The 19,677-nt window shown below is 45.0% G+C and overlaps 4 protein-coding genes across 8 annotated transcripts in view; all 4 read right to left on the reverse strand.

Annotated features, from left to right (window-relative positions):
• Positions 1-773: 773 nt before the first annotated feature.
• Positions 774-2,465, reverse strand: LOC107227673 (tubulin monoglutamylase TTLL4-like). The gene has a single exon (XM_046746689.1). It carries the CDS (start codon positions 2,463-2,465, stop codon positions 774-776), a length of 1,692 nt encoding a protein of 563 aa, XP_046602645.1.
• Positions 2,466-3,161: 696 nt separating this feature from the next.
• On the reverse strand, positions 3,162-4,874 carry LOC107227671 (tubulin monoglutamylase TTLL4-like). The gene has a single exon (XM_046746690.1). It carries the CDS (start codon positions 4,872-4,874, stop codon positions 3,162-3,164), a length of 1,713 nt encoding a protein of 570 aa, XP_046602646.1.
• Positions 4,875-7,367: 2,493 nt separating this feature from the next.
• Positions 7,368-19,677, reverse strand: part of LOC107227674 (tubulin monoglutamylase TTLL4-like) — a 101,399-nt gene continuing 89,089 nt past the window's right edge. For 4 of the 5 annotated variants that reach the window (XM_046746349.1, XM_046746350.1, XM_046746351.1 and 1 more), the window contains 2 exons: positions 10,209-10,407; positions 7,368-9,134 (listed from right to left, as the gene is read on the reverse strand). In XM_046746349.1, the coding sequence (XP_046602305.1) occupies positions 7,406-9,112 (1,707 nt within the window). In that variant the 5' untranslated portion in view covers positions 9,113-9,134; positions 10,209-10,407 and the 3' untranslated portion in view covers positions 7,368-7,405. Of the gene's footprint in view, positions 9,135-10,208; positions 10,408-18,971; positions 18,996-19,677 lie in introns of those variants that run through there. The other variant, XM_046746353.1, reaches the window with a different exon arrangement.
• Positions 12,656-14,722, reverse strand: LOC107227675 (enhancer of split mbeta protein). The gene has a single exon (XM_015668890.2). The coding sequence runs from the start codon at positions 14,373-14,375 to the stop codon at positions 13,770-13,772; it is 606 nt and encodes a 201-aa protein (XP_015524376.1). The 5' UTR covers positions 14,376-14,722; the 3' UTR covers positions 12,656-13,769.

Here is a 19,677-nt window from a genome sequence, read left to right on the forward strand (position 1 = left end):
TATGTATACATACATACCCTACACATGCTTATGTACAGACATGTGTATATTAATATAACGTTTCTAATAAAGTTAAGTTGCGTCTCGTCGACCGTGATAGACACAATAGAGACATTAAACTGTCAGTAAGGATTTATTAATCTCGGCATCAGGCTTTATAGTCGTGAAACTCGATGTTCTTACAAAGGCGGCTGATGTCACTTTATTCCGGCACTACAGAGATTTCATTATATACGCGAAAATAGTATATTATATACTCCTAGAAGTTAAAAGTGGTTATTTCTGTACTCCGTCATAGAAACGGGTACTTTGTGTACGGAAGCCATGCATGAAAAAAAGCGTAAAACTATAAAATAACTGGTCGGAACTTCACGTGAATACAAGATGAGAATCTCGCTCCATATAATACCGGCTGCGAATCAATTGTATGAATAGTACTGGTTTTCACCTTGATTGACATCTTCAGTTCCTGATTCAATGATGCACCTATTTGAAAATCGAACAGGTCTATCTGCGTCTAGAAAAAAATGTTAAATAACTAAGTCATCGAACTGTGACGTTGCAGTTACATGTGTATTCGCATAAACTCACAATCGGTAGGACATATGTGCTTTCTAACGACAAACTTAGAGAATAACAGAGGCTTCAGCAAAGTTTCACAACACTTATCATTGATCGTACCACACGGTTATAGTGTATCTGCAAGAAGTACCCAGTACGTTGTATAGGAAAAAAAAAAAGAAAGAATCACGATGAAAATGTCCTATCCACTATCATCTGAGATGGTACTTCTTTGCGCACAGACTCCTGAGCAGTTCAATACCCGCCTTCCGATTGTGTCCGTGAGCGATTTCCCAAGCACCAAGGAGCAAGTTGTAGTACCTGGGCGCCTCGAAGTACCTGAAATAAGAATGAGTCCCCGGAGTTGGAAAGACCTTGAGGAATTGTCCCAGCCTGGCGACTTCGTCCTCGTAATGAACGAGGCTCCTGACGTCATCAGGAGTGAGATGTTCGAGTATGGAACCGAGTTTCGAGTCCCCGCGTTCCCGCTGGTACATGAACTGCATCTGTTTCCGCTTCTCCTTGGAGCTTAGCGGCTTCTCAGTGGCTCGGAAGTCCTGATAAAAGAAGCCAAGGTCGCGACGTTCGGCCATTTTGCGGAGAACAGGAGGCGGCACGCGGTATCCAACCAGGTTCAGAACGTCTCTGACGAGATGACCTTTCACCCCAACGTCAAGAGGGGATGGGGCGTGCAAAGAGGGCGAAATGTTCACCTCGAGTAGCCAGGGCTTCAGGTTCTCGTCGATGAGGATGTCGAACCCGAGGAGCTCGAAGCAGTTGTGTTTAGACCCGGGCGCGAGATGCACCCTCGAAAAGCAGTGGACCGAACTTTCGCCCGAGATAACGGCCTTGACTACTATGTCGTGGATTTTCGTTCGCAGACCGTCGACGTCGACTTGCTGCGCCCTGAGATACCGCCACAGACACTTCAGCGCCCATTTGTGCCCCTTTGGCTGGTCCATCGAGTCGTTGCTCACGTAGTCCATCGACTCCTTGTTCACGCTGTAGTTTGTCAAGTGGATGAACTTGTTGGTTAGACTAACGTCGGCGCGGTCGTACCTTGCGCTCGCGAACCTGACCAGCCCCTCGGAGTAGACGTAGATCTTGAGCGGATCGAAGTCGGTGATGAGGGCGTAAATCCGCAGGTCAAACTTCGAGTCGTTTATCAGTTTCGGTCTTGAGAGGTACTGCTGGACCACCGTGAAGCTCTGCGTTCGCGGAATCTGGGTCCACCGGCTTACCACGGAGACTCCTCGGCCTCTGGAGGAGGCCGGTGGCTTTAAGATCCACTTGTTCCTGGGCTTGTTCGACTCCCAGACTCGTCGTAGCTGATCGAAATCCGTAGGCAGGACGAAGGTCCGTGGGATAAAGGCGAAGCACCGTTTGCCGAACCTCGCCCGCAACCTGCTGATGTTCTTCCAGAGTCGGTCCTTGTGTCCGATTTCGTAAGTGCCTGGGAAGTGGTTCATCTTCTGGTGCCGCTTCAGCATCTTGTAGCAGAACGTGTACTTGCACTCGCTCCACGTCCCGCACCAGTCTTCGGTCCCCAGCACCAAACGATACCCTGAGCTTTCGACCGTCTTCCTCACTATCCACGGCGTCGATGTTTCCACCTCCCAGGTCAGATGCTCCGATATCTCCTTTGGAAAGAAAGCCTTAGGGAAGATCTTCTTGCCGTCGTGGAGTTGGAATATCACGTAGGGTGCCACGTGAGGAAACAGGCTTTTACGTAGAGGAAACCAGCTTTCGCGTAGCAGAGACGTCGACTTCTTCGATCTCCGTTTTGCCGAAAGGATCAACGTTTTCGTCACGTCTTTGTAGATGAACGGTTTCTCACTGAACATGTCTTCATAACAAGATGATACGTATCCACCCTTCATTTCCGTTGACGTTATTCGTACCATTGTGAACGAATTAGATCACCCTGTCACACTCGAAATTTTGACTTGTCACTAGTTTTTAATTTATCAACGACAATTTCTTGTCCCTGCCATTTTTATCTCCCGTTTTCTTGTCCGATTCACGAGGTTAGACGGATCACCGAATCGATCGATCTCAGCTAGCTTCAGGTGATTCAAGGTGTCAGTGCTTGTCCGAAGGGGGAAAAACACCAACAATAAACTTCTCTGAATAGCCACTGGCGCTTTCTTGTCAGAACTTATACACGTGTGAAAGTAATATATTTGAGAGATGTGTATTGTGGCACGTGTGTTACCGATAAATACATGCGTGCGATCATTTGCACAGAGTTTCTCACACAAAATACACGCCCGCTGAGTTATTACACCTCATGAATTATGCATCCGCGATAACTTCTATCTCGCTCCCGCCGCTCGATAAAATACGAGGCATGTGGAATAGTAGTTGATAACTGGTTTGTTGCTCGCTTCAACAAACTCACAAGATATGCACTCCATGGTCAAGTCCGGAGCGTGTTATGCAGCAGCGATAAGGTGTCGCAACAATAACGCAGTATGTTTGCATTTACGTAGGGTGATTCGACATTTATTCATCTACAAACTTCATCTTACATCGGTTGAATAATTGTACGTCGGAAAACTTTGCTTGCACAAACGGAGAGCTACGAGGATGATTTCACTTCACAGTACACTCTGCAATTCTGCCTGATTCTTCAAGTCACCCAGATGACGTTTTTCCCTGCACAATTTCTGTAGCCTCGACAATCCCTCCGCTTTGTTGGGCCAGTAAGTTTCTTCCCAGGCGTCAAGGAGCTTGTTGTAATACCTCAGCTTGTCGAAGAACTTATGATACCTGTGCGAGCTTCTCGTTGGAAATATCTTCTCGAAGCCACCAACCTGGGTCGCCTCATCCTCGTACCTGATCAGCCGCCTAACGTCGTCTGGCGTCAGGGTGGCGAGAATCGACTCGAGGTAATCCTGTCTGACTTCAACCACAGCGAATTTCTCATGTTTGTCCTTCTCGTCCTGAGTGAGAGTCGTCGCGTAAAGACGATGATCATGGCAAATCGGGGACTGACCGTACCTCTCGGTCAGTAACTTGACCTCTGCGTCCGGAATGGTGTCCGGTATCTGGAATCCAACGATGTTCAGAACGTCTCTGGCCAGCTCGCCCTTCACTATGGAACACAAGGGGGTGTCGGGGTCCATCGATGGGTAGTTGTTAACCTCGAGAAGCCAGGGCCTGAGGTTCTCATCTAGCATGACATCGAAGCCGAGAAGCTGGAAGGCGTTGTAGGGTGATGGAAGGGCGGCGTTGGAGCTCCGAACGATCACCGACTCCGCGGATACGATGGTCTTGACAACGATGTCCTTGATCTTCTCCCAGAGCCTGGGTACGTCGACGCGTTGTCTGCTGGCCAAGTGAGCCCAGAGACTGTTGAGGGACCACATGTTGCCCTTACACTTGTCGATGCTGTCGTTGGGTCTGAAGGTGGGGCTGGACTTGTTGACCGAGGTATTTGTGAGGTGCATGAACCTGTCGTAAAGGTGGTGGACGTCGTCGACGTACTTGGCCGTCGCGAACCGAACCAACCCTTCGGAGTAGAGGTAGACCAGAAGGGGGTCGACGCTGGTGATAAGGGCGTAAAGTCGTATGTCGAATTTCACGCCATAGATGAGCCGCGGCGGCCTTACGTACCGCTGAACGACCAAGGGGCAGCGCTTCGGGATGTCGGACCACCTCGAGACGACGCGAATCCCGTTCCCAGCGCACCCGGACGGCGGTTTGGTGATCCAGATCCCTCCGTTACGTTCGAAGAACTTTTGAAATCGTCTCTTGTCCTCGGGAAAAACGTACGTAGTCGGGGTGAAGTTGAACTCCGATTTACCGAACCGCTGCATCATCCTGCTCAGGTTTTTCCACAGTCTATCCTTCCGGCAGATTTCAATAGTTCCCGGGAAGTGATTCACCTTCTGAAATGTCTTCAACGCCTTGATCTGCATTACCGGCAGAGGCGCGCCCCAGCTTCCCATCCATCTTTCGCTCTTTCTTATCACGTTGAAACCCGAGTTTGTCACCGTTCTGCGGACCATTTGCGGCATGAAACGAAGCGCGCACCGCCACTGCATGTGATTCGTTATTTCAGCCGGCAGTCCATACGGCATCTTCACGCTGTACAAGTGGAATATCACGTAAGGTGGCACGTGGGCGAAGAGGCTCTTTCGCATCGGTAACTTCCAGCTTTTATCACCGTCGCCGTCCAGCTTGATCAGCTTCTTCGGTTGACTCGGTATCAAGTCCACCAGTTCGATGTACGCGTACCTTGCATCGTCCCCCACGCCTCCCCAATCTTTCAACTTTCCGCCTTCGGTTTCGGTCGAGATCGATTTCATCTCTGTCAAATTGCACGGAAAATTTACACTGTTGTATCTATTAACGCCTAGAAATTCATGATTAATGACCTTGTGCTTTACTTTAATTTTGGTTACAGAGAATTTAGAACTATTTATAACATGCCGAAAAATTTTTTTGTAAAGAGCTTCGCTCCTCGGACGGATGATCCGTATCCACAAAAGTGAACTTGTCCACTCATCGTAGTCAATTTTTTTTTTTTTCAACTGACACGTAACAACGCGATTAACTTCTCGCGACTTTTATCGATGAACCGAAATATCCAAGCATACACGATGGTCTAATAGTGCAAAACAGATCGTCAGTACGTCGGTAATTATTCTAATTTATACATGAATAGCATTAACGATGTCGTGTGCTTTTACTCCGGTGTATACATACAAGTCTGACTGGTCCAATAGAGATTTCGTCTCATTCTGGAGAATAGGAATGAATAATTCCTCGACACGACGTGTCACGAGCTAAACCGAAGGTTTCGACTACCTCGGCAGGGAATGGAAGAGATAAGAATTAATCTGGAGGGCGAATGACGTGCCTCGTCATAACTCGGAGACTGTGCATAACGAGTTTCGAGTAAGTTGCATCAGTCCGTACGATCGAGTTGGACGGAGAATTTTCGAAAGAGTTTACCAAGCAGCGCGATGTTTATCGTTTGTCTATTATACCCGGACAGCGGACTCGTTTGATCCGGTACCCATGCACCTTATACCCGGTCGTTCAGCATCATCAACACCAAAGTGACCGGTCGGTTGAACAAAACCAGCTGGCCGTGTACGGGCGGCAGAGATTTTCCGCTTCATTCCCAAATTGGAATGAATATCGCCCGATGAATAGAACCCATTAAAGGCTCGACTGAACATCAACGTCTACTCAATGCTTCGCTCACACGTGTGAATCGCCGTGCAAGTCATGTCAATGCCTCGTGCAGTATTGGCATCACTTATCGTTCTCGGTAAATAACTGTTATTACCGACACCGCTTACTTTATCCGAATTTATTTATAGTGTTGAAAAAATGTCCACAATTTACTGTGGTATAATTATCCACCTACCTGGAACTGGTTCGGGGTTTTCGCTTACCTGCACGTAAATAGGTTCCGCATGTATGCGGTATTTACCAATATTGAGACAATCATTGATCCACCACGAGAAGTATCAACCCTTCTGCTACCGATCGGGATGGCCAAAAACTTATTAACTGATACGCGCTACGCGTCAAACCAGTTATAGAAAGTCCGATGAACTCGTTTTCGGGATAAGGTTGCAGCGTCCGGCTTCTTTTTCTTATAATTTAAGCGGACGGAATAATCTCAGGCTCGTTTACACAGTATATGGGTAAACACCCTGAGAATTATCTCACGCACCGTGCAATTGAAGATTTTTTCCTTATTTTAGAGACAATTAAAATTGTATCTTCCGATTGTCCAGGGTTAACTATTTTCTTGTGAAGCGTAACAATGGGGAAAAATAAACATCAGATTTGCTTGCATGAGAAAAAACGAAATGCATCGATAATAGATAAGATTTGATTACCACGTTGCGTACCGATTGCTAGTAAATGAGATTTACTGGTATTACAGCATAATATGGATGTAACGGGTTTTATGGAGTATTTTATTTCATAAAACTAAATCGCCTTTACTTAGAAATATGTTCAATTATGTTTCGTAAGGCACATCGTTGTTTTAAAAATAATTTCACCATGTCACGTAACACCGTATACGTGTATGTGCATTCGCACATTATACGTATATTAGGGTGGTCCTTATTTCGGAGTCGAAAAAATTTTCATTGGAACGCCGCCCAGACCTTTTTCAAATCATTAAAAAAAAAAAAAAACAGTAAAGTCTCAAGCCTCTACGTCAACTGGAACACGTGCCTTAATGTCTGTCTGAAAGATTAAAATTTAAAATATATGTAGTTTTTATAACCAGTTATTTCGTTTGGCAGGTGTTCCATTTGACATAGAGACTTGAAATTTTGAACAAATTTTTTTTTGAATGATTTGGAACAGATCGGGAGGAGCAAATTTTTCCGACACCCAAATGAAGACCGCCGTAATGTATATACAAGCATTGTAATTCCGTATAATGTGTGACACGATAAGTCTATAATGGACGATGATTAAACATGAAAAATAGAAAAAATGTAGGTATTAAAAAAAGAGGGAGAGAGTCAGAGAGAGAAAGAGAAATAGTCATAAGACATAGCACAATGAGGCAGCGGGATAAACTAATTCGTTTCTACACCATTCAGATAAAAATTTGACACGTCTCTATATCGAGGTGGCAGTCGAATTGTTACGAAGTTATAAAAATTGGCAGTCAAGTTGTTACGAAGTTATAAAAATTGGCAGTCAAGTTGTTACGAAGTTATAAAAATTGGCACTCAAGTTGTTACCAAGTTATAAAAATTAGGAGTCATGCCCCAACGACGAATAGTCATCCTCCCCCCCCCCCCCCCCCCCCCTCCTCTCTTCGATAATTGCGTTTGCCTAACTATCTATCGTCTATCTAAACTACCGCTTTTGCCGGTTGAGTCAAATGGTACTTCGCCAAGCACAAGTTTTGAAGCCTGGTGATGCCCTCGGTCCTGTTATCTGCGTACTTTGTCTCCCATGCGTCGAAGAGCTTGTTGTAGTACCTCGGAACTTCGAAGTATTGGAGGTACTCGTGGCTGGTCTTGGTCGGAAAGATCTTCTCGAAGGACTCGAGCTGCGTAAGTTCGTCCTCGTATACGATCAGGTTTCTTACGTCGTCGGGTGTGAGGTCCTCGATTATGTCCTGAAGGTACCTCTCCCGCTTGTGCTGGTTGGAGAACAGGTTGTGCTTCGTCTTCTCCGCGTTATCGAGACTGACGTGGTGGACCCTCAAGTCCTGGCGAACAGGATCGAGGTTGTGCCGTTTGGCGAACTCCTCGAGAATAGCGGGAGGCATCGGGACCGGCGGAAGTTGGAAGCCAACGATGTTGAACACGGTCCTGATCATCGGCGCCTTGACGGCGACGTCCAGCGGTGACGAGGACTGGAGCGAGGGCGAGATGTTGACCTCGAGAAGCCAAGGCTTGAGGTGTTCGTCGAGGAGGATGTCGACTCCGAAGAGCTCGTAGCAGGTGTACCTCGAGGCGACGTTACCCCAGGTGAGCGAGTCGATCGAGGCCTCGGCCGAGACCATCGTCTTAACGACGATGTCCTTCATCGCTACCCAGAGTCGATCCACGTCGACGTTCTTCTTTTCCCTGAGGTACGACCATAGAGTTTTTAGGGTCCACTTGTGCCCGGTGCACGAGTCAGCGCTGTCGTTGCTTGTGTAGCTGGCGCTGGCCTTGTTGATGCTGTAGTTGGTCAGGTGCATGAACCGGTTGCTCAGACAGTTCAAGTCCTCGACGTACTTCTCGGAAGCGAAACGGACCAAGCCGTCCGGATAGATGTAGAGCCTGAGGGGGTTGAAGCTGGTCACAAGGACGTAGAGCCTGAGGTCGAACTTCGCGCCGTCGATGAGCATCGGCTTCGAGAGGTATTGCTGGACGATGACGGCCTTCTTCTTCGGGATCTGGCACCAGCGATGAACGACGCGAATTCCGGTACCGCGGGCGGACGCTGGGGGCTTGATGATCCACTTCTCGCGTCCGGCGGCCTTCTCCCAGACCTGTTTGAAGCACCTGAGTTCCTGCGGGAGAACGAAGGTCCTGGGAACGAATCCGAACTCCTTCTTACCGTACTTGACAATCATCCTGCTAAGGTTCCGCCACAGTCGGTCCTTACGCCCGAGCTGATAGGTCCCGGGAAAGTGGTTTACCTTCTGGGACTCGCGGACCGACTTGAAGTTCAGGCTCTTCATGTGCTTTCCCCAGAGCCCGCACCATTCCGGCGATTGATGCACCATACGGTACCCCGAGTTCGTCACCGTTCGCCGGACCAGCAGCGGTGTTATCGGACTCATTCGCCACTTCAGGTGCCTACCAATTGCACTCGGCAGTGTCGGTCCCCTCGCATCGAGAGGCTGGAAGACCACGTAGGGTGCCACGTGGGCGAAGAGGCTGCGTCTCAAAGGGGTTCTGATCGTCTCGTCGCCGCTGGGCCCAGCTTCACCTACCAGCGGTTGCGGTTGCTGCGACAAATTCTCCTCGTCTTTGGAACGCTCCGAATCCTCGACGACCCCATGTCCGACCGCTTTACCGCCGGATCCGGTTCCGTTGTCTTCGCATCCTGTCGCTTTCATCTTTCCCGCACCACCGACTCGCCTGAAACACCGCGGAGACAGTGATTTTATTCCCGGTCTCATTTTGCCAGCAAATTGAAGCTGATGCCGATGGCATCTCATCAGCACGCTCGATAATCCCCTCGATAAATTCAGACTCTCCCTGGACTTGAACGTCCTCGACATGTTCGCCAATCGTCGATTCTCCGCTGCACCCGAACCTCGAAACGTCAGTGTCAGTTTCTCAAAATGTCAAATTCAAATTCAAAGTTGTTATCTGGTTACATACGATGCTCGATTGTTTGGTCGGTTTATTATATCCTCGAATTGATTCGGTGCTAAAAACTATTGTTATGGTTTTCACCGCGATTGACGTCGATAAATATTTACGAGTGAGATTGGAGGTAAGTATAGATTCGTTTGCACAAGATTTTTTTTTTCTCCGACGTAACAAATCAGCGTCAACTAATCGACGAATCTCTTGATTCTACGATTTCTATTTATCAAATCGCACGATAAAACCGCAGAGTTTATGCGTTGAGTTAATTACGTTTTTACTCCTAATAAAGGAAATAGAAAGAAACATTAAAAACTGACGAATAAATAAATAGATAAGAGAAAAATTAACGTACAGATTTTTTCTCCTGGGTGGCGGAGCGGAGACAAATTTACAATATTGTCCATAAAAGCGAAGAACCGCGGGTGAAGGAACGGAATACCAAGAGGCCAATTAAAAACCCATAAGGAGATTTTAAAATAAAGTAGCTACGTATATGGCTCATGGGGGGAACGAGAAGAAGCGGGTAGCGGGTCCGACGAAATTCATCGACGTGTGCATAAATTCCCACGAGGTCCAGCGTGCAGCTATTACACATACACATAAACGGGCTCCGCTCCATGTGGCAATATAAAAATTTATTACTTCATTAAGGAATTGAAAGGTTCTGTTGCGGCGTCGAAACTCTTTACTGGACCAACACTTAAGAGGATAATAATTCAATTTCAACCGGAAGTTCGAACTCGCTATACGTATAAAGATACTTTTCAGAGCGTAGGTTATATAATTATTATTATACCGGCGATAAGATATTTTTTATATTTAAAAAATTTACCTTACCTCGTCGATGCCGTCTACTGCTCTTTTGAATTCTTCTTCTTCTTCTTCTCCTTCTTCTTCTTTTTCTTCTTCTTCTCCTTCTTCTGTGTGCTTCCGTTGCACTTTGTCTTTGTAGAATTTTGTTTTCTCCTCGTAGTATTTTTAGTCGATCGAAGAATCCCAACCGTCAAATCCTCGAATGATGAAACGATACGATTATCTGTAAACGAGAAAATAAACAGTGATCAGACTTCGGTCTACAGTTTTTTTTTCTTCTCCGTTTATCGTGACGTGTCCGATAAAAAAATTTCTTAAATTAAATATATCGTGTCGCGACGATATCGGATGATGTGATAAAACAAAAACGTACGGTAAGTTTCATTGTCACGAGTTTAAATCGCGGCACGTGCCCTTATATTAAGTACACTGTACGTACATTACATACTACACGTGTTATTCTATACTTATCGCATGGGTGTAAATTCTTTTGATTAATACGTGCGATTGCAACAAAATACGTTCGGTCTATACATAGAAATGCGAATCAAGATTCCACTTCAGGTTGGCTGATTACGTGTCCGTGATGAAAAAATTTAAAAAAAATCTCAAACACCGCTGACCGTACAAAGTGCCGAATGAAGAACAAGCAATACGAACAATAATATATTTATTAAACCACTTTATCGTATACATACAAGTTTACCAGATTTTTGATAATCGTCTAGCAATAAATTTCAGATTCAATCACAAGACGCCACGCGGTTTTTGCTCCCTGCGTAATCTCCTTTTGGGACGTAAATCTCGACGTCGCCGTGACGTATATAACTAGAGCCCGGACCGGAAATAGATAATACTATGACGCGAGTATAACTGTTGCTATTAATAAAATTTGCGGTTTTTAAACGAAGAGAGTTCCAAACATTGAGAACTTCATTTCTCGCTATGACGAAACGACCTTTAACAAATTTTTTTTACAAGCAAATAATTCTACCCGTATAACAATTTTGGCGTAAAAGTTTGAAAAAGCGGCGAGTTCTAAAACGAATAATAAAACTTGATACGATACGTTAGAGATAAAACGAACGGCGAAGTGAGATGCTTATACTTGACCCAAGTTCTTCAGAACCTATAAATACCTGATGCATAAAACGAAACCGGTCGAGATGTGAAAATATTTCGTTAAAATTGGTGCTACGTATAAAGTCGCACTTTGATAGTTGAACTGCACGTATAACAAGTGTAACATTAGCCCGAGCTTACAGCGTCGTTTAAAAAAACCTGGATCATGTCTAGGTGTAAAAACGAACCGACCTGTTCTTCAAGCTATGATCCGGTACTTTATACCGGGATCTGAAATACAGAGGCATCGAGGAACCGTGTGACGATTATAAAAAACGAGATCAAACGTTTACAGTTTTTGCTTAGCACCCGTACAAAGGCATCAGCACCTATCGGAATCCGCTGGATCGTTATAGATCTTTGGAAATCAATTATCGAGTGAATCGACGATGCGCGTCGGTCAGTTAGAAGCGATTGTTCCTGACGATTGTTTCATTTTTAAGTTACAGGTATATCGACCTGCTGTTACCATCAATTTTCGCCTGTCAAAAGTCACCCGGAGCACATCGACGATACTCTCGTACAATCGGCTTTGTCCTGACGTCAACGATCCGGACCAGAGGAAGCATGGCAGCATCTATGATCTCGGTGAAAAACTCGGTACAAAGGGATCGAATGCCGGGGATTTAATGAAACCTCGAACGAGCCGCGGCACCGTTCGCCGTACGCGTTACATTATTGTACGCGTATCGTAATTAGAACGGTTTTTTACCCTCCCCCCTTTTCACCTCTTCACAACCACGCCCCAAACATTTTTTCACTTTCTTCTTACGCCGCATGTTTCAGCCATCGCACCTTCGTTTTGTATACACCGTACAGATTGACACGGTTTTTTGTCACTCAACGACGTTACAGATTATCTGGAATTTCAATACACCACGTGTAGCAATATATTGTACAGAAAAATCTGATCAACGTAAAGAAATTGTCACCTGCTCTATACCGATGATCGAAAATTCTAATTGAACTGGTTTTTTTCCTTCCCTCTCTTCCCCCCCCCCCCCTCTCTCTTTTCTTCCTTTTCAGCTTTTTTTTTTTGTAACCAGTCCCGAATCACTCGCCTCGTATTAATTAAATCGACGCCGTCTTCGTTCCTTTTTCTTGTATGCATGTACGACGATGAAAATTAAATTGAATTTTTTTTACGCGTTGTTATTGCAGATTTATTGTAGGTATGAAATTTAGCTGCACATAGATCGTTGTTTTACCATATAATAAATAACTTATCATTCAAGTCGGAGAAAATTTTTCTGGTGGTAAGAAAAAGGAGAAAATTGGTAGAATATACGGGGTACTCGTAATATTATACAGGACGAGGAAATATTTCGAGCAGTAAAGTACACACGGTATAAAATTTGTGTTTGAAAATTTATTATTTTTAAAATCAATTCATTCCGTTTACGGTTTCATATTGGTTCGATTAGTTTTTTTTTTCCCGTTTTTTTTCTTAATCTCAAATATTCAAATATTATTCAACGGTTGTTGTTAACGGCTAAATACTCTTAAGCATGTAACAAGTTAATATCTATTCTATCAATCTCACATGTGCTTAATTATCATATTTGTTGTTTTTTCCTCTTTTGTCAATTCTTTGTTATAAAAATGATTATCATTATCATTATCATCATCATCACCATTACACATTACGAGAAACGTACAGTAATCTCAGGTACAAAAAAACCCTATCACAGATACATCATTAAAGCTTCATCACCTATATATATATATACTATATATAAACTATTATACACATATCGTATCATATGTATCGATCAATCTATATTATACCTATTGTCACAAAAGAATCAACTAAACAAAAAAAAAAACAAGAAACAAAAAAACAGAAATTATACAAATAAGAAAAGTGAAGAAAGAAAGACATTATTTCATTTGCAAAAAAGATAAGAAGACAACATAATAATAAACCTATGTAACTAATATATGTTCTAGTGGATAACAATAAAGAACCGATCCTTAAATCCGATCGCTGCGAGAAATGCTATATATGTGTGTGTGTGTGTGTGTACATAGTTAGAAATTACAACATTTGGAAGACGCGTAGATTCGTCGTTTCAGCTTATTATTCAACAAAATATATTCAAGTTATATTATATTATATTATATATATATATATATGTATATAAATATTAATATCATATATGCGTATCAGTTCAAACAGCTCTTTTCCTCTCCGTCTATCTCCCTGTACAGTTAACAATTAAAATTTAACCCCGAATTTCGCTGTTTGGCGTATAAAATTTAGAGAATAGAAAAGAGGAGTGAAGAAAAATAATAATAAAAACTAAAACCTAGTTCGAGAACAAAGCAAAACAAAATAAAAAAAAAAAAAAAAACAACGTCCTTATACAAAATTCTAAAAATTCCCGAACTTCCCCTCCGCACTTTCACAGTTTTAATTAAATCGACGCTCCCAACTCCTCGGCTTCTTCCCATTCGAGTCCCCTACCAGGGTCGCCAAACGGGCAAACTCGACGACGTCGACGACTCGGATGACTCGCCGGATGAACTCGCTACGCTGACGGGACTCTGGGGCGGCGTGTAAGTGTTCTGAGGCACGGGGTTGGCCTGGGGGGCGGTGGCGGCGACGGCGGTGGAAGGCGTCGGAACGGGGGTGGGCTGCTCGAGTCTCCTAAGACACCCGCCGAGGTGTCGCATAAGCTGAGCGCCGGCTGCGGGATGGACGGAGGCGGCGACGGGGGTGGAGAGAAAGGTCGAGACCTCCTGGGCGCACTGCGTGAACCCCTCTCTGAAACGATCGGCGTAGCTGGTCTCGGGTGTGAGGGTGAGACGGCGCGCGGCTCGCAGGGTGTGGAGGTGCCTAACCGTCAGTTCGAGGATGTCGGCCTTCTCCAGCTTCGCGACGTTCTCACCTTCGGCCTGGAGCGCGGTGACCATGAGGTCCTTCAGTTCGTCGAGACAGCGGTTTATCCGCGCCCTGCGCTTCCGTTCCAGCATCGGCTTCATCACCTTCCGATACTGATAAGTCCGCGACACCGGTTCCTCGTACTCCATACCGCCAACGGGCGTGTAGCTCGTGTGCGGTGCCATGATTATTCTCCTTTTTATCTCCGCTCGAAAAAACGATATAAACACTTTCAACTCAAACACTTGTTTCCAGATTATTAATAACAACTCTCACTTCGGTCGTTTAGATTTACGGTACGTGAACTCTTTTACCGACGCACGAATCAAATCTGAACGACGATTTTCACGCTGTTTATATACAAATACATATATATATATATGTATATATATGTATATTCATATATTTACAAAGTGATATCGATATCGACGATAAACGGTTTCTATGTCAGTATCGTCTTTCCAAGACCCCTTCTCCTTATGTCTCTACCAGGTCACTTGAGCGTTGCGTAAGACGCGTTAGCTTCGGAGTGCCGAGCTGATCTGTTCGGTGTCGAGCGAGGTCGGGGGTATTTATAGAGTGCCCCCTCCCCCCTCCCCCTCCCCCCTCCCCCTCCCCCCTCCCCGCCACCATCGGACGTCGGAAACCGACCAGCAGCCGGAGCGCGTATCGTGGGAAGCTCTCGGGCCTCGGCGTTCCCACAGCTCGGAGAGGGCGAAGGCAGCAGCAGGAGGACCGCTGCTGCGCACGAGGGGAGCGCGAAGCAGCGCCGTGGGTTGGGTTAGTATTTCGAGCAGCACACCTGCAGCCCTCAGTCTCACGAACAAGTGGAGCGAGCTACGCGTTGCGCGGTGAGCGCAGGAAAACAGCGCGGGTCGCAGGGGGAAGGACGCGCTCAGCGCACACGCCAAACAGCGCGCGCGACCAGCACGCGGAGGCCTCGCGCCGCGCCGCGCCGCCGCGGCCTATGTTTCGCCCACTTGTTGGATCGCGGGAACGCGCCGCGTCGCTTTGCGCGCACACGCAGACAACGAACACGCACACACGCGCGCGCGCGCGCGCAAATAGCTGGCTCATGACAGTCGCTGCGATGCGAATCGCGCGCGTCGAGGTGACCCATTGCTTACCTATGTTACAGGTACGCACTCCGCGAGCAGACCAATGGTACACCTGATCCGGTTTGGTTCGTTAAGCCGAGATAGAGGATTTCTCCCGAGCTTGCGCAGCGAGAAAAACAAGGACCGCTTCGAACGTCGATTGAGATCGAATTAAGTCTCTGGAATAATCGATCTTCTTAAAGTTTGTAATCGATTGTTCGTCGTTTTCCGTAACAACGTTACGATTACAATCCTGATTGTCGGTCCATTTATGGATCTCCCTGCGTGTTTAGAAATCAAAACTATTTCTGTACACCGATCGTCCATTTTTCGAAACTTTTCTTTTGCAACTGCACGGTAAATCTTTATTAATTTCTTCTTCTTTGATCAGCTGGGTATTCGAAACAGAAAATTTCCATGCTATCGCGAAGGAGATTTGATATCTGTCAATTGGTTGAGGGGAAGGGTGAGTCGGAATTTAGCTTGTTGAATGTACAGGCAAACGGTAGGTATCATACGTCGAGGTAGATATGATATTATTCCAGAGTACGCATACTATGCATGTACGTATACGCATGTGTATGTATGTATGTACCGCACGTTCAACAAGTGTCCGAATGTCCTCAGTTCACTCACCGTACGACTGTAATAAATCGTGCAGGCGTTAAGACGCGTATGCGTAAATTTCCACGTTTCGAATGCGCATGTAAAATGATCGATGAATCGTGTGAAGACAGTGCGTGAGATAAACAAATATTCAATTATCGGTTACGTACGTACGATAACATTGGCAAAATAAAACTACCCAAAGTAAAAAAACAAAAAAAAAAAAAAACTTGAATAATTTTTATTACTTACACCCGATCAATTTCCACCCCACTCGTCAGTGAGAAGTGAGAGCAAAACTACAATACGCACGAGGAAAAATGTTCCAATTAAGTAGATTCCCGCGGTGGAAATTGATAAGTCGAAAGGAAACAGAGGTTGGGATAGCCGGTGGTGATTTACGAGGGGCATTTTGGGTCTGTGAGCCGCGGCGCAACCGCACATCAGGAGTCCGGCACGAACCCCTGCGCTTCGCGCTAACGACCCTTCGGCCCCTAATTAACCGAAAGTCTAGCCGGCTTATCGGTTGGGGTGAAAAAAGTTAGCGATACACCGCGCAGCCGCATGAACGTACATTATACATTAATTTTTTTTCCACAACTATTTTTTTCGTTCTTAAAACCTTTTAACCTCCTTCGCCCCCCGTCCCCCACCGCCACTTTTTTCCTCCCCCTCTCTCTCTCTCTCTCTCTCTTTTTTCGACTTTCTCCGCGCCCCCTGGAGCTCGTGAGAAGATTCAGTTTTTTCATCCCCCTACTACGCATTGCATGGCATATATATACCTACCCAGGAGACGTTAGTTTTTACTTCTCGTAGCTTATCACTTGGATAGGCAACGGTTCTGGACGCAGTGTCACCCGCATGAGGCGTGAATGACGTCGACAAGTTGAGATAATTATATATAGGTATGGGAATACGCGTAGTGCGTCAATGTTCCACTGACTGAAAATCTATTTTTAAATCAATTATACGACTCTTCGATTTTGTTTGTTACTCCGTTTTTCATACGTTAACGTCACAATTGTTCCAATTTCTCGTCCTTTTTTTTTCGTCCGCTTTCTATTTTCTTTTTTTTCTCATACGACGACGTGTAGGTACGTTTATTTTCGAGCACACACGTGGGGAGTGAATAAAAATGAAACTGACGCCGAGGAAAAAAAAAAAAAAAAAAAGAGTAAAAATTAAAAAATTGTTCGACTGCAAAGCGAAATTTACGATCGGCACGTCTCTACACGGGCCGCGTGCGTGCGATATATTTCAGCGTGACAGCTACACTAGTTTCACACACGTTCGACTTACGTAGAAGCAACCTGAATAATATATACATATCTGTACAACCCGAGGCGAACGTTCTATTTATCGATAGAAATAATAAATGTTTCGTGAAAAAATACGAGCCGACAAATGTCGCTGGTCAGAAGCTTACGAGTCTGGTTTTTCATAATTAGGAGCATAGCAGTCGTATGACAGTTTGTGTAAAACCGCGTCGACTCGTTACGCAAAGTTTGGCAAACCTCCGCGAATTCCACCTAGTATAACAAATTCTTTCGTAAATTTAAGGTTTCGCGTTGTCTCAGGTTAGGTTAGGGTTGCTTGGTTTTCCCCCAGATACCAGACGCGCGAATAGTTATTAATAAACAGTGGCCTAGGTTCGTTGTACGCCTAGGTCGCGATTCGAGATTATCAACTCGATCTTCCGCCGAAAGAAAACCGCCATTCATGCTTCTCAACAGTCTCAAACAGCCGTGTTGAATTTTAGCTACACGAAACCTGTTTCAATTCTTTGTGTTCAGACTCATGCCATACAATATCAAATCTGATTCTGTTAATGAAATGGAAACTTTTCAGCCTACATTGCGTGAATATCGAAGCTGTGAGGTCGCAAAGATTATTCAAGTTCCCGTATTTCAAGATCGAAATCCAACATGGCGACCAAATTTTCACGTTTCGTATACCTATACTGTTCTATATTTTGTGTTATAAACGGTTAAGCAGTTTGATCTCATTGATTGATTACCTGAGCCGGATGTTCGGCTCGAGTTACAACGTTCAGGCGGACTGCGCGGGATGAAATATAGAGTGAGAGAGAAATAAAGAAAGAGAGAGAGAGAGAGAGAGAGAGAGAGATGAAGAGGGGACGAGGTTAGGTTAGGGTAAGGCTGCTGCTGCTGCGGGATCGGAATTGTACTCAGTGATTCGGCCACTTGAATCGATTTAATAAACTATTAGGATGACGGACTCGGGCGGGTCGGTAATTACATCAGCTTCCATACCGACCGGGATGCACCGGAAATAGCTCTCCCTGCGAATCGGGACTTCCCCTGCTCCCTTCCACACGTATCCTTCGGTGACCCCCTGCCGAGATTATTATACTATGTATATATACGCTGGAATTGAATGAAAAAGTATCACCAATTTCCGGCTCAAACTGCGCTGAAGATCCGTTTTGGCCTTCCGCTTTTATTCGCTTATATACGAATAAATTGTCATTACATCAACGTTCCTTCCGTGTAAGGAATTCTTTGGGATAAATTCATAAAGGAAATGCACGGATGAGTACAGAAAGAAACCGAACATCAAAATACACGAAAGAATCGGTTGTTTAAAACGATTAAAAAATCGAAAATCGTACGAGGCGAATACACTGAATAAAAGATATGCATCTAGTGATTTTTCAAATCTACGAAATGATTCAGTGTTATTTGACTGGATAAATCCTCGGTTTGCTCAAAGAAATTGTCTGTTACTTTCTGAAAAGCGGTATCTAAATAATTTTTCCTAATCCATCAGTTTCGTCGATTCCGTTAAATTATTGCGTGCACTGTAAATTGTTTGGCACGATTGCGTAAAAGAATGTCATAAAATCACTAAAACAATATTCAACTTGTTTAAACTATATCTTACAAATTTTTACACAGAAATAATATTTCTTTGACACGGATCAAATTTCACCACGTCAAATGTAGAACTGAATTTTTTCATAGAATCACAGAATCGAATTATTTTAATGTATAATCAGACCATTTCGAGATCGGTTCTGTGAGAATGAGACTGATTTTGAGACATGAAAACACTCACCCCGTGATGTTCTTTACTTCGTAAATCCCCGAAAATCCGGTCGATACAATATTTCCTTTCCTTTTTATTTTGCAGAGTAAAAAAATTGGCAGCTTCAAATCTGGGTCGGTGAAATTTTTTTTACATACATGCGGTACAAAACGACTAAAACGAATAAAGAGTGCTCGATGCTTGAAACAGTAGCGTCAGTTTTCTTTCGACCACCTCGCAACTCTGATACTTCGGTCCAAACTAATCCGGAACACAACAAAGCTCGGAGTCCTAGGTTGTTAAATATCTAAGAACAAAAATTCCAGCGTTCTGGCCGCCGATGTGGTTCTTGGCTCGTGCTAGATATCCAAGTCCTCGATCCAACGCTCGGTTATTCCGGCCAGCTGCAGTGCACCTCAAGCTGGTGAATACGAACTCTAAATATCGTGGGAAAATAGCGATGCGTGCACGGAGTGCGAGTCCGAACCGAAACCCCATGCAGGCCCCCATTGTGTCAATCGTTACGCCGTGCTGGGCCTATTCCTGGCCCAGCCTGGACTACTCCGGGGTATAAAACTAGATACAAGACGACGTCTTGGAGGAGCAGAGGGCCCAACATCGCCACGAAATACCCTGAAGATTCCATTGTCACGTACACGTGCGACAAACTTTTTGTAATCCAACAATATACGTGTGTATATAAGCCTCGTCGCGAGATGGAATTCCGTACGACGCG

The sequence above is a fragment of the Neodiprion lecontei genome, chromosome 1, assembly GCF_021901455.1.
Source record: "Neodiprion lecontei isolate iyNeoLeco1 chromosome 1, iyNeoLeco1.1, whole genome shotgun sequence".
Classification (NCBI taxonomy): Eukaryota; Metazoa; Arthropoda; class Insecta; order Hymenoptera; family Diprionidae; genus Neodiprion; species Neodiprion lecontei.

Bases quoted from the DNA above. Each gene is read 5' to 3' on its own strand.
- LOC107227671 (XM_046746690.1), bottom strand. From the start codon at position 4,874: ATGAAATCGATCTCGACCGAAACCGAAGGCGGAAAGTTGAAAGATTGG.
- LOC107227675 (XM_015668890.2), bottom strand. From the start codon at position 14,375: ATGGCACCGCACACGAGCTACACGCCCGTTGGCGGTATGGAGTACGAG.
- LOC107227673 (XM_046746689.1), bottom strand. From the start codon at position 2,465: ATGGTACGAATAACGTCAACGGAAATGAAGGGTGGATACGTATCATCT.